Source organism: Rattus norvegicus, chromosome 5, assembly GCF_021556685.1.
Source record: "Rattus norvegicus strain SHRSP/BbbUtx chromosome 5, alternate assembly SHRSP_T2T, whole genome shotgun sequence".
Classification (NCBI taxonomy): Eukaryota; Metazoa; Chordata; class Mammalia; order Rodentia; family Muridae; genus Rattus; species Rattus norvegicus.
The window spans coordinates 61,305,620-61,320,000 of record NC_141538.1 but is presented as its reverse complement, the minus strand read 5'-3'; the positions used below and the strand labels follow the sequence as shown (position 1 = coordinate 61,320,000).

Sequence of the window (14,381 nt, the reverse complement as noted above, 5' to 3'; positions counted from 1 at the left end):
TTTTTGTTGTTAAGACAAGGTCTTGTGGGCTGGAGAGTTGGCTCAGTGGTTAAGAGCACTGGCTGCTCTTCCAGAGGTCCTGAGTTCAAAATCACAGAAACCACATGGTGGCTCACAACCATCTGTAATGAGCTCTGATGCCCTCTTCTGGTGTGTCTGAAGACAGTGACAGTGTATTTATATATAATAAATAAATAAATCTTTAAAAAAATAAAGGGTTCGAGAGGTGGCTCAGTGGTTAGGAGGATGGTTGCTTTTCTAGTGGTCCTGAGTTCAATTCCCAGCAACCACACGGTGGTTCACAGACATCTGTAATGAGATCTGATGCTCTCTTCTGGTGTGTCTGAAGACAGCTACAGTGTACTCGCATACATAAAATTAAAAAAAGACAACATCTTACTATATAAACTTGGCTGGCTTGGAACTTGCTATATAGATCAGGCTGGCTTTGAACACATGCAGGAGATTAAGGTGTTTCTGCCTCAAGTCCTGGGATCACAGGAATGTACCATCTTGCCCAGCTGGGTTCTGTATCTTATTCACGTATTTTATGTATATAAGTGCTCTGTCTTCAGACACCAGAAGAAGAAATCTAGTCCCATTACAGATGGTTGTGAGCTACCATGTGGTGGCTGGGAATTGAACTCAGGACCTCTGGAAGACCAGTCAAGTGTTCGTAACCTCTGAGCCATCTCTCCAGTCCTCAAGTTCTGTATCTTGATAGAGGGTTTGGAACATCGAGGCGTGTGCATTGTCACAGCTCATCCGTAAGATGTACTGAGTAGAAACACCATGTATTCCACGGCTGGAACTATGAGGAGAAGCATTTACAAAGGCTGAGCGAGTGTGGTGGTGGAGGCCTATAATCCTAGCTCTTGGAGAATTGAGGCAGACGGAGCAGAAATCCCAGGTGAGACCCAACTATACAGCAGAACAAAAACATCAAACATTTAAGGCAGAATGCCTCTTCTCTGGCTCCCATCCCTGTCCCTCAGCTCCTTCTGGACCAGCATTCCACAGTCACATGTTCAGGGCCCAAGGGTCCCTCGCTGCTCATTGTCCTGAAGCAGCGGTTTCTCTGACTCTTGCAGACCTGCTGCCTGAGATGCCTCATCCCCAGTCTCCTTCTATGAAGCCACGGCATCCTCCCAAGGCTCAGAAGCTTTCCCTACTGTCCCTCACAGTTCCTTGAGAAGACCTGGATTTGAGCTTTGTCACAAAGCCGAATGTTGTCCCACTCACTGGGTCACCCCTGCCTCCCTATGAACCCAAGTTTCTTGGGACTCCCTGTGGTACTTCATCAGAACCTCACCCAGTGAACGTTCAGGAACTGAGCTCTGAAGTGTGTTGTGGGAGACCTTACATGGTCAGAATTTCTTCCTAGGGCTGTGAAAAATTGTATTCAACCCCCGGCACCCCTTGCCTTGACCCAGGTACAGTCTTCATTCAGCCAAGGTTGGAGCCTGAGATGTGTACAAGGATCTTCAAAGCAGGCTGCTTAATGTTCCCATTGGAAGAGGAGGCACATGGGAAATGAGGAACAGGCATGGCGGAAGGCAGCCTGTGTCCGACCAGAGACTGCAGGCCCCTTCCTCATCACCGAGCTCCCAGCTGTGAGGGCATGAGGCAGTGGGCACGGAGTCAATGGCCTCGAGGTCCTGCTGCACATTGCTTTATGTGACTCTCATCTAGTTCATCCCAGTGGGCCTCTCTGCCTCTGCGTCCTGTTTATACTCAACATACAAGCTAGAACATTCTTTAAAGGTTTAACTCCACTCCAAACCTGACACTGGCTCCCTCTGGCTTCACTCTGAGGAAAAGGTTCTCATGCTGACTCCCAAGACTTGGCCTAACATAGCTCTCGGCTGCCTCTCTCCTCCTCTCTTCTCCTCCCTTTGCCCCTCTCCTGTCTTCTCACTCTGTACCATGCCCTTTACCCCTCTGCATCCACACTGTACCTCAAACACTCTACCATGCTTCTACCCTTGTATCGGCTGGTTCCTCTACTGGAATATTCTTGTCCAAAATACCTTCACCACCTCACCTTCCTCAAACCTGAATCTAAGAGACCTCCCCTGACTTAACACTGCAGCTCCCTCCCAATCCCCATCTCCAAGCTCCATATTTTTCTTAGCCTTTATCGTGTTCTTGTATACCATTCATTGCCTACCACCACCTTCCTACTAAGTTTAAGATCTCTTGGGACGGTGCTATTTTTGGATCTGGCTGCAGCTATGAGACTGATAGGATGCTCCAGGCCTTGAGGAAGTCACCTCTGGTCTATGTGTCTAATAAAACAACCCCTCCCCCCTAGCTTAAGTGGTTGTCTTGGGTCCCATACTATACCTTGTCAAAACAAGTCTCTCTTAGCACTCACCACCCCACAGGCAACCTGGGGCCTGGCTGTTCCTTCTATCTCCTCAGTCTCCAGTCCATAGTCACTCAATGCAGCTTCAAACTGAAACAGCACCCTACTTCACAGTTCCACGGGATGGGGACTTGGCAGTTCTGGTCCAGAGTCAGGACTGAACCCATCTCTTTTCTCCCAGTGTTTTGCCTACTATAGTAGGGTGAATGCAGAAGGAAGAGCTATGCAGAAAGCCCAGGCCTTCCAGAAAGCTCCAGGCCTTGCCTCTGACCCGCACCATCAAGCTCACCGGCTAAGATCAAGCTACAGAGAGACCACGTTCTGCCCACTCACCCCTGTCCATGGCAAGGAGGGGAACCAAGGTCAGGGTGACCAACCACAGATGCATCGCCATTCTGCTTGTGAGCTGTGTGACCTCAGCCAACTGTGGGCTGGGACCTATTTATTGTCTGATCTCTACTCTTATCTTATCTGGTGACCAGTTGGCAGCCACAGTGTCACCTCAAGTTAATCTCTTCATCCTGACACCTGGAAAGGGCTTGCTCAAGGCTCGAGGCTGACTTTGTGGTGCTGTGACAATGGGTCCTGGGGCCCAGGGACAAAACTAGGGTTGGCAGGTGTCCAGGGTGAGCAAAGGGTTGGACAGGTTGTAAAACTGACTTCGTGCGTCGATTAAAGCAAGAAGTGGGAGGAGGGAGTGGGGCAGAGAGAAACACTAAACAGAGCAGAGACGAAGCAGGGAATGAGAGTGGGTGGGATGGGGGTGGGGGGCACAGAAGGCAGGGATGGGGAAGAGCGTCACGGGTGCCTCTGCCAGGGCCACGTCTGCCAGGGCTGCCTCTTTTAAATCCATGAAAAGCCACTTTCCTTATTTGGACCTCACATGAGTGTTTATTTGGTTCTGGTGCTGAGGATTGAGTTTGTATCTCAGGGGTGCGGGGCAACCGCTTTTCTGCTGATCTCCAGCCCCCTTTCAACTTATTGAGACAGGATCCCTCTTAGTTGCGTACTCTGGCCTCGAACTTACTCTGTAGCCCAGGCAGTCCTTGAACTTGGATTTTCTGCCTCATTCTTCCAAGCAGCCCAACCAGGCCTGCCCAACTGGGTCTCGGTTTACCCGTATACAACACGAAGATGATAGTTCTGCCTCCAGCAGGGACAGTGGTGGAGCAGACAGGAAACCACTTTCCCTCATATGGAATAAGGAAAAGGGAAATAGAACTGATTTGAAGAACTTTTTTAAAGTGTTTTTTTAGATTTTTTTTTTTTTGGTTCTTTTTTTCGGAGCTGGGGACCGAACCCAGGGCCTTGTGCTTCCTAGGCAAGCGCTCTACCACTGAGCTAAATCCCCAACCCCTAGATTTATTTTTTATTTTATGAATATGAATGTTTTGCCTATATGTCTATGTGGACACCATGTGCATGTTTGGTGCCTTCAAAGGTCAGAGAGGGTGTGAGATCCCCAGGAGTCATGGATGGCTGTAGAATGCTATGCAGGTGGGTGCTGACAAGAAAACCCAGGTCCTCTGCACAAGCACCAAGCACTCCTAACCAGGGACCCATCTCTCTGGCTCCTAAGACCTGCTTTTATTTATTTTTTAATGTTTTAGACATTTTTCCCTACATACATATGTGTCTGTGGGCTTGTGTGTGGGTTTGCACATGTATGAGTCCAGATGCCTGTGGAGCTCAGAAGAGGGCGTCAGATCCTCGGGAGCTGGAGTTACAGATGACTGAGCCATCTCATGTGGGTGCTGGGAGCTCAGCTTGGATCCTCTGCAAGAGCAGTATATGCTCTTAACTGATGAGTTCGTCACCCCTACCTGCAGCAGCTGTCCCCGTTAGTGGGGACAACTAACGGACCAAATACATACATACATACATATACATATATATACATATATATAGATAGATAAATACACGCATATATTTTACACTATATATCTATACCATATATATATATGTATATATATATGGTATATATAATTATACCATATAGGCACTAAAGAAATGGCTCAAAGGACCCGGGTTCAATTCCAAGCACCCACATGATGACTCCCTCCCATCAATAACTCTAGTTCCAGGGGATCTGAAATCTCTTCTGACTTCATCAGGCACGGGGCACACACATAGTGCACATACATATTTGCATGCAAAACATTCAAACACATAAACTAAATCTAAAAGAAAACAAAATGACAGCATACTTTACATACTCTATGGACAACCCGAGTTCAGCCCCTAGGAATCACATAAAGGTAAGAGAGAACAGACTCACAAAGTTGTCCTCTGACTTATGATCACCCCTCCCCCATACACACAGCACACATGTACGCACAATAGTAAATGGCAAATTCTACGCCCCAATCCTTTAGAAATGTTTTTAGGCCGCCTGTGCCCATTTGCGTTGTCACGGGATATGGACAAGTTTCCTCTCAAGAAAAACAGTACCAGGGCTGGAGAGATGGCTCAGCGGTTAAGAGCACTGACTGCTCTTCCAGAGGTCCTGAGTTCAAATCCCAGCAACCACATGGTGGCTAACAACCATCTGTAATGGGATCTGATGCCCTCTTCTGGTGTGTCTGAAGACAGCTACAGTGTACTCATATACATTACATTAAATAAATTTAAAAAATGAATTCATATAAAAAAGAAAGAAAAGCATAGTGAATCAGTAGGAAGATTCTTTGGGTGTTGTCAGGCAGTGAGGAAGACACCTCTACAGCCCGATTGTCTCCTGCCTGAAGTACCCCATTGGTCCTTGAAATAGGTAGCGGCACCTTCATGCCCCTTGGCTGCTTCTTTCCCTTGCACAGTGAGGCTTTGGGGGAAGCTCTTCATTGCTTATCTGATTCCTGCCCTGTCATTGGCTCACATCAAAGTGAGACATAGGAATTTGTCTCCTCCCTCATTTTGAACTTTAAACCTCCACCAACATGGCCGGAAGATGTTCGTGGATCCAAGAAATGGCTTGGGCTGGGGAGATGTTCAGCCAGTGATTAAGGGCAGCTACTGCTCTTGTGCGGTAACTCAGGCTCCGGGGAATCTTTCGCCCTCTTCTGGCCTCTGAAGGATCTACACTCATGCACAAATACTGCCTTACGTACTCATAATAAGAATAAAAAATAAAATCATAAAGACGGGCCTGAAAATACAGACCACTAGTAAACTCCCAGAAGGCTGTGAGGGCCGTGGAGGAGACTGTGAGACTTGTATAGCCGCCATGACACCAGGGAAGGAACTGAGCAGGGAGATCCAGGAGAAAGGTCAAGGCCTATACAGGTGCTGGGTTCCACACGGAATAGAGATGCCTAAGTCCGGGTACCACCGGGGTCACTGGCCATTTCTTCATGTGCCCTATTGAGGTAAATTCCAGGACATGTGTTTTGGCCACCAACACTCCTATCCTCACCGGAGGCCCTCCTGCCATCTGTTCAGCTTGGGGCAGGGCTAGAGCTCTTCTGGGAACACTGCCACCTGTCAATGACAGAAGCAGCTCATCCGTGACGTCTGATTCACAATCCCAGTTCATAGATGAAGGGAATAGGATCTTGTTTGGTTCAGAATGGATTAACTGAGCTCAAGCAGGCTTTGGGCCTGCCAGATGGCATGGTCAACATGGCCAGCTTGTCTCTAGACCACTTTCCCTGGACCCAGCCCATATCCTGCCCCACCCTTCCTGAAGTCTAAAGTGTCCTCCCCAATCCATGTATCTGCTGTGACACCCAGTGTGTTGTGACAGAATCGCGGGCTCGGACAGACCATACCAGGCCAATGAAGTTCCACATGGGAGAGGTTTATTGGGGGGAGGGGGTGACAGAGACAGAGGGAAAGAGAGAAAAAGAAGGGGCAAAGGTCAGGAAGGGTATGCTTTTTATTTAAACTGTGTCATAACCGCTCGCAGGTGTAAAGGTGGGAGCTAAACCAAACAGATGCTGGGAACGTATGCCCGTTGCCATGGCAACAGATGGCGCAGGTCCCTGTCACCTATGGAGGACATCACCGCTGGGTTCAGAGTCAAAAGCCGGATCCTGATACCAACACAATGAGTGTTAACACCCACTCTAACTGGGAGGCCCGTCAGAACCCACCAAGCTCCACATACAGCCTGACTGGGCTCCTCAGACACCTCACTCTGAAACTCACCATCCCCATTCTGCTTGTCTGTTCTCAGGCTCCCGACATGGGAGGGAGGGATGCCATTCACTTGCTTGAGCTTCGAGTCTAAGGAGGGTTTTCTTAGCTTGCTGTTAGCAGGGATTTGCAAGCACAGGCCACCATGCCTGGTTTTATGTGGAGTTGGGACTGGAACACAGGGCTTGGAGCAGACAAGGCGAGCACTCTATAACTGAACCACATATCAAGTCTAACTTGGCAAATTAAGGGATGCATTGGAGTTACGTCCAGGAGTACCACAAAGTCCCACCCTGTCAGCGTTTGGACCTCTGACATATTTTAGCTTTTCTAACTGGGGCAGGGTGGAGTGGTAGTTGGATTCCTAGGGCCCCCCTCTCCAGTATTAGCAGTCTCATTACCACAGATCTAGCTGCTGCATACTTCTCTTTATCGTGTTATCGTCCACAGAGGACTTAACAGGCTGAAGTCATTCCTCCACAGGGACATCCCATCCTGCCACACCGCAGACAGGATGAGCATCTACTATGTGGCACACCAATCACGTGCCACCTCCTGGGCCGTTGGTTCTCAACCTTCCTAATGCTGAGGCCCTTGAATACAGTTCCTCGTGTGGTGGTGACCCTCCCCCCCACCATAAAACTGTTTTTGTTGCTACTTCATAACTGGTAATTATAATTTTGCTACTGTTATGAATCGTAATGCAAATATCTGTGTTTTCTGATGGTCTTAGGTGATCCACAGGTTGAGAACCACTACCCTGGAACTCCAGAGAGCAGTAAAGCTCACAGCCTAGCCTTGAGGAGCTGGCTGTGAAGTGCAGTTGGGATAGGAACAGTTAAGCTGTAGTAGTAGTAGTAGTAGTAGTAGTAGTAGTAGTAGTAGTAGTAATAGTAATGGTGTTGCAAAACAGCTCTCAGCACTAAGTCAATAAGTGTTTACTGTCATGTAAAATGTTAGTGCCTGTAGCCTGGGAACATGGACTCACACGGGCCTAAATTACATGTTGCAATATGGAGATGGTTTCGTGAGTTTTTACAGTCACAGAACAAAAGAAAGTCATAAGTCAAGGCACAAATACATTGGTGGGGGCATCAGGTAGTTGGGTTACGGTAAAAAGTGGGGAATCCTCTCGCTCTTGCTCTCTTTGCTCTTCTCTGCTCTCTTGCCCTCTCTCCTTTGTCCCTTCTCTCCCCAACCCCCTCTCCCACTTCCCTCCATGTGCCCATGGCTGGCCTCCTTTACTTCTCCCCCCTTCTACTCTTCTTCCCTCATTAAACCTTTCCGTGAAAAAAAAGGGGGGGGGTTGTCTCTGCTACGGTCTCAGATACTATCTGATGACATTCTTAGCCCTGGTGTTGATGAAAGCTAGTGATCTGCTTTTTAAAAAAATTCTAGAAGGTTTTGTCTGATAGGCGCGGGAAGTTGGGCTAAGAACATGTTAATGATTAAGCAATTACTTAGGGAACTAAAGATAACCCCGGGGTAATTTGGCTCTGGATCCAAATATTACAACTCCCCACATTCACAAGGTTCTAATCAGTCAATCAGCCTTGTAGGATCCTCTTCTTTTTCTTTTTCTTTTTTTTTTCGGAGCTGGGGACTGAACCCAGGGCCTTGTGCTTGCTAGGCAAGCGCTCTACCACTGAGCTAAATCCCCAACCCGTAGGATCCTCAAACATAGCCACCCCATTTAATTTTGTTTTCTAGAAACTACAGTTCACATAGGGAATATTTCTACTTCCTTTGTATCCTATAGACTCCTTTACTTAATATGTCCAAAAGTCAACCATCTACCCAGAACTATTCAAATGTACAGGTGGACAGTATCACCGTGATCCTGGCACCTAAGGCAGAGTAGGGCATCACCCTGCCCTTCTTTCTCATCTTGCTGGCCACGTTATGTTGTGTACACACATGGTAGGAAGGAGCTGGTGCTTTATTCCAAACTATTTCTACAGTTCTTGGCCAACTTCTCTAGGCACACAAGAACCCAGCATCTCCCTCAAGACCTAGGTGTGGTTCTCTATCTCTAAAAGCTGCCCCAAGACCATCATCTGGGCCACAGACAGCAGTTCAAGTACCTTTCTTCTCCGCTGGTGCATGGAGGGAGTCGTGTCTTGATACCACACAGTTGGAAGGACTATCATCCAGTTCTCATCTTCTGAGTGGACCTGTGCAGGAGACCTGGTGTTCTGAACTGTGCACCACTTAGTCTACAGGCTAACTAAGGGACTTGATAGCCTTCCTTTCCTTCCACAGGTTTTGTGGTTGCGCTTGCTTTTTGGGGGATGGGGGTGGGAGGTGGGGGTAGGGTTTGAGACAAGGTTTCTCTGTGTGGCTCTGGGCTGTCCTGAAACTCTCTCTGTAGGCCAGCCTGGCCTTTTATTCAGAGATCTGCCTGCCTCTGCCTCCTGAGTGCTGGGATTAAAGATGTTTACTACCATCACTGGCTTTCTTCCACAGTTTTAAAATTATATGTGTGTGTGTGTGTGTGTGTGTGTGTGTGTGTGTATACATATACATATACATATATATATATACTTTTTATTGGTTCTTTGTGAATTTCATGTTATGCACCCCAATCCTAATCATTGCCCTGTGGGTTTTTGTCTGCCTTCTACCCTTGCAACCTCCCTCCCCACCAAAACAAAAGAATTAAAATCAAAAGAAAAAACAGGGGTTGGGGATTTGGCTCAGTGGTAGAGCACTTGCCTAGCAAGCGCAAGGCCCTGGTTTGGTCCCCAGCTCCAAAAAAAAAAAAAAAACAAAAACAAAAACAAAAACAAAAACAAAAAACAAAACAAAACAAAAAAAACAAACAAATAAAACCGAAAAACATCTCATCGTGGAACCTGAGGTGTGTTACAGTATGTCACACAGTATACCCTTTCGTCTTCACTTGCAAATGACTTCATTGCAAAAGTACAAAGCTTTTCTATGCCTGCCCTTGCTCTACATAATGACATGGAGACCTGGTATATATATTAAAAAGCTTCTTGCACTATAGCTGGGCAGGGCCCTCATCTATTCTAACCATATTCTAACTTGCTTATGGCTGCCTTTTACCCATCTGTTTTGCCCTGGCTGTTCCTACTCCATTTGTCCTCTCATGGAGATTTACCACACCCCCCCTCTCTCATCTCTGTGTACCCCCCCCCATTGGCTGGTCAGCTCTTTATTAACCAGTCAGAAGTGGTGGAAAACAGGAAGTGCTTGACAATGCCAACATCCGACTGCAACCAGATCTCTGGGTACAGAAATCAGCATCTGCATACACAGTGCACGCAAACATCTTCCAACACCTCATTGCAAGGACTCAGTGGTCTGTTTTGAGGCCTCTGCTACACAATCAATACCGGATCCTCACTGGGACTCCCCTCAGATATCCCGTTGTTGCCCTGTGTCATGGAGATCCTGAAGTTTTGGTTCTGCAGGATCTGCCCCTCCATGCACTCCAGCAGTTCATAGATGGAGTAGATAATTGGGATGGGCCAACCCAAAGCTCTGGGTGACTGAGTTGGTCAGGCTGCCAGCTCTCTAGCAGTGCCCTGGCTAGCTCATCCAGTGCTAAAGCCAGTAAGGGGAGGGACTAGTTCACCTGTGCATGTACCACCAGCCTTCAGGGCCAGCTCTACTATGCTGCTCAGGCAAGGTACAGCCGCTCTCCTGAGTGCTACAGCCAGTGAGGAGCAGGGTCAGCTCAGTGAAGCCCTTGGTCAGCAACACATACCCCTGCTGTTACATGACCATGGTCCTAGACATTGGCTCTCAGTGGGCTGGAACTTCACCATGACCTCAGGTGGCAGGGCAGGCTACTCACATTGGTTGTTCCTCTCCACCATACCATCTGTACTTCCGCCTCTCTTCATAATGCTCAAACCATTCCACCCCTTTCTCTCCCATCTTTCCACCACATCACCTCTTAGTGTCTTTCGCCTACCCTGGTGGCTGGTGGCGTGTACACAGGTGATTTGGCTCTGCCCCTTGCTGGCTTTAGCACTGGGTCAGCTAGCCAGGCCAGTGCTGGAGAGCTGGCCCTGGTGGTGTGATGCAGGAGGGCCGGCAGGCTGACCAACCCGGTTACCACTCAGCCCCACAGCCAGGGCTTTGAGTTGGTACACCCCAACATCTACCTCATTTAAAAGATTTACTAAGGGTTGGAGAGACGGCTCAGCAGGTAAGAGCATACTGCTGTTGAACACAACCCATGTTGAATTTCCAGTACCCATTTTTGGTGGCTTACAACTGCAGTTCCAGGCCAGGCCTGAGAGATGGCTTGGTGTAAGAGTGCTTCACCAGTGAGTGTCGGGATAGCCAGGTCTACAAAGAGAGTTCCAGGAGAGCCCAGGCACATAGAGAGATCCTGTCCAAAAAAGCCCAAACCAAACCAAAAAGTATCAACACAGGCAAACGAGCAAGCAACAGCAAAAAAAAAAAACAAAAAAAAAAAAAAAAACAAAAAACAAAAAAAAAAAAAACAAACTCTGGGGTTGGGGATTTAGCTCAGCGGTAGAGCGCTTGCCTAGCACGCACAAGACGCTGGGTTCTGGGTTCGGTCCCCAGCTCCGGGGGGGGGGGGGACCTCAAGTGAAGACTGAGATTGGGTTGTACAATGCAGATGCTCATCTCTCCAGCAGATCAGAGTAGCCATGGAACTGGCCTTTTATTATTAGCCAAGATGGTATGAGCCACATTGTTGCCAAAGGAGCAGAGTGAAATCATTAGCCATTGTGCTGTCTAGCTTTGTGCTGTCTATCAGAAGTCTTAACTCAAAGATCGTTAAAGCTAAGAAACCCAACCTGGTCCACTTCCCCTCAAGAAAGCTCTTCACTTCCGGCGGCCCTTTCAGCGGCTCCTGTGTGTTGATCCAGAGGCAGGTGAAAAAGAGATTTCTTCTGTTCTAATGGCACTCCCTAAATATTTACTGTTCGGGAGAATTGATGGGTGAGGCGTCAGAGCTGGTCAGCCCCTCCCTCCTCGGTGATTGCCTCCTGCCTAGCCTGAAAGTTGCCAAAGATCCTGCACGCCACTCTCTGCAAAGGTGGGTGTGGGCAGGGCATGATTTGGCTCACCTTGTCCCTTCCACTTGCCGGAAGAGTTCCCGGAACCCTGACCAACACCTCTTCCTTTTAACTTTTCCTGACAGCTGCAGGTTCTTCCTTCCGGGATTCCCACGTAGCGCCGCTGGGAGCTGGGAAGGGCAGGAACTTGTCTTTCCTCGCCGCGCCTGCCTTGGCTTACATGTTGTGCGACCTTGCACGCTGCTTTCCTTTTTCAAAAGCGGGACCTCAACTGCTGCTAGACTGGATTAATGGGGCAGTTTAAGTGCTGTAGCCAAGCTTGCTGCACACTGACAGTGTCTCTTCACGGTAGCTATCTCAGCTCCCAGATTTTGTGGATGAGGAGATACCCCTCTTAGAAAGACTCCAGATCTATCCTGACGCCCCCCAGAAGCATCACCTTCTGCCAGCCTTTCCCTCTTCTAGCAGCAATCTGCCTGTCAATAGCTCTTTAGCTAGCTGTGGGCTTCACAGCCACCTCCCCTCTTCCGTGCTGGGATTTTATCTGGCATGAACTTGCACAGGTCTTGACTGCTCTGTCGGTCTCTGGGGGTTCATTCGCGCATCTACCCTTTGTGTCTGGAAAATGCGGTTTCCTTGGAGTCCTCCACCACTTCTGGTCCTTAACCCCCCACCCATCCCCAGACTGCCCCCCTGCCCCTGTAGGTCTCTGAGGCTTGAGGGGAGGAGTGTGATATAAACATCTCATTTAGGGCTGAGCTTTCTTTCCAAAGTCTCTTATTCTCTGTACTTTGACCATTTGGGGAGGAGGAGAGCTTTCACGAAGGAGTAATAGAGTACAGTGTTTTAAAGGGATTAAGGAGTAAGTGTGGTGGGGGATGGGAGGTCAGGACGGAGGGGGACAGGGAGGGGGAAAACTAACACTAAGGGGCTTTTGAAAAGCCACATGAGGGGTTCCGGGGCTCGGGTTTGCTCGTGGGGTGCTGCCTGGGTCCTCTCCGCGGCGGCAGCGGCCGGGGGGATCTGCGCCGCTCTTTCCGGGAGCCTCCGTGCACCAGGGTTCCAGATGGCGTTTGGTGTTTTCCTCTGGCGTCTGGATGTGCGCGGAGTGCAGTCTCTTCTGGTTTCCCGGGCGTGTCTGCCTCTCTGGGGGTTTGGCTCTCCCTCCCACGGGATTTGGGTGCAGGGGGTTGTTTGTCCGGTCTGTTTCCTTCGGGTTCTGGCGGTGTCTCGGGCGCGGGGGTCCTGCCGCTCCTGGGCCCTCCCCTGCAGGAGCCCAGAGGCCTTGTGCAGTTGCCTCTTGGGCCAGGGATGTGGGCGGGGGTGGGCAGTGTTGGTGGTCTCCTCCGCTCTGCAGCCTCGGGGGTGCCCGCCTGGCCGGGCGGTGGGGTCTCTCTCCCGCGGGGTTTGGGAGCAGAGAGCTGCTGCGGGCCGGGATCCGCGGGTGTCCTATTCTTTGTTTTTGAGAGGTTTATTTATTTCATGTATGAGTACACTGTAGCTCTCTTCAGACACACGAGAAGAAGGGCATCGGATCCCATTACGGATGGTTGTGAGCCACCATGTGGTTGCTGGGATTTGAACTTAGGATCTCTGCAGGAGCAGTCAGTGCTCTAAACCACTGAGCAATCTCTCCAGCCCTGTTATGACTATTCTTAAGGAATAAATGTGTATAGGATTCTCTGTTGTCTAGATGGGCAAATTATATCTTATCTAGGTTGGCGGTTTCTATCTTTATCAATTGGTTGTAAGTTTATTGTGTGGGTGTATTGTGGATTGAGAATTTAACATGGAAATCTGAGTGTTGAGTCACAAAAAAAAAAAAAAAAAAAAGAAAAGCCACATGAGAACTTACTACTGTAGAAGTTTCCTAAAATATATACATGTATGAAAAAAGTTTAAATGGAATGTTTATAAGGGGAGAACAATACCTTAACTAGATACCTGGAATAAAGTCCCCATACCAAGAATGGATTCCCTCAGAGGTTAGGTTTTAAGATATATATCTGAAGGGACAACATAAGCCCCTTTTGTCTCCATTTAAGGACCAGGCCTGATCTTGAAAAAAGGCCTTTGAAAAACTCCAGGAACAGACACGAAGTCCCAGAAACAAGGCCAAAGACAGCAGCTCCAGGGATAAAATCATAAAATCCAGAACAAGGTCATAAAACTACCTCCCAAAGAATGGCCTGGGGATAACCACAAAAATGGGGAAATATCTCAGAATGGGCCATCTGTGCTGGGCAGACCTATCTCATTCTGTGGTTAACCGTTCCTGACAAAGGAACGTAGACCACTGACCACCTGTGACTAGCGCCCACCAATAAAATTTTAGATTACCTGATCCCTCTAGAGCGGTTCCCAGGTTCCTTATAAATCCTTTGTGCCTTTGTCTTGGGTCACCATTTCAAGAACTGGTTGACCTTGCCTTCTAGTTGTCTTTGCATACTGAGTCTGGGATCGTCCTTCTGGGATTTTCGGACCCTTACATATCTATCAGATATGATAAGATATTTCTCTGCCAGAGAAATGAGTCACTTCAAGCCAGATTAAATTATATTAAATGCAGGCTTATTGGGAAGCTGCTCTCTGGTGAGTTCATTAGCCCCAGGGACTGAGACCTGGAAAGTCACCATGGGCAGGGGGCTAGGGGAGGGGAGTAAGAGAAAGAGAGAAAGAGCACATAGGCAGGGAGAGAAAAGAGAGAAGAGAGCCTCTGGGGAAAGGGCAGCCCAGCCCCTGGGCTGGAAAGTTCAGGGTTGGGGACAGGGTATGCCAGGTAGGGATTGAGGGATGCTGAGAGAAGGTCTGCTTTGAATTGTAAAATGCGCACCTCAGTTCCTTGTCCCAGGGTC

General features: G+C 48.6%; 1 protein-coding gene across 2 annotated transcripts in view; it reads right to left on the bottom strand.

Annotated features, from left to right (window-relative positions):
• Spink4 (serine peptidase inhibitor, Kazal type 4) overlaps window positions 1-11,946 on the bottom strand; it is a 20,926-nt gene extending 8,980 nt beyond the window's left edge. The window contains exon 1 of one of the 2 annotated variants that reach the window (NR_172724.1): window positions 11,578-11,946. Coding sequence is in view for 1 of the 2 variants with exons in the window: in NM_001395750.1 (NP_001382679.1) it covers window positions 2,702-2,762 (61 nt within the window). In the remaining variant the exon portion in view is untranslated. Of the gene's footprint in view, window positions 1-2,701; window positions 2,804-11,577 lie in introns of those variants that run through there. The other variant, NM_001395750.1, reaches the window with a different exon arrangement.
• Window positions 11,947-14,381: the final 2,435 nt, after the last annotated feature.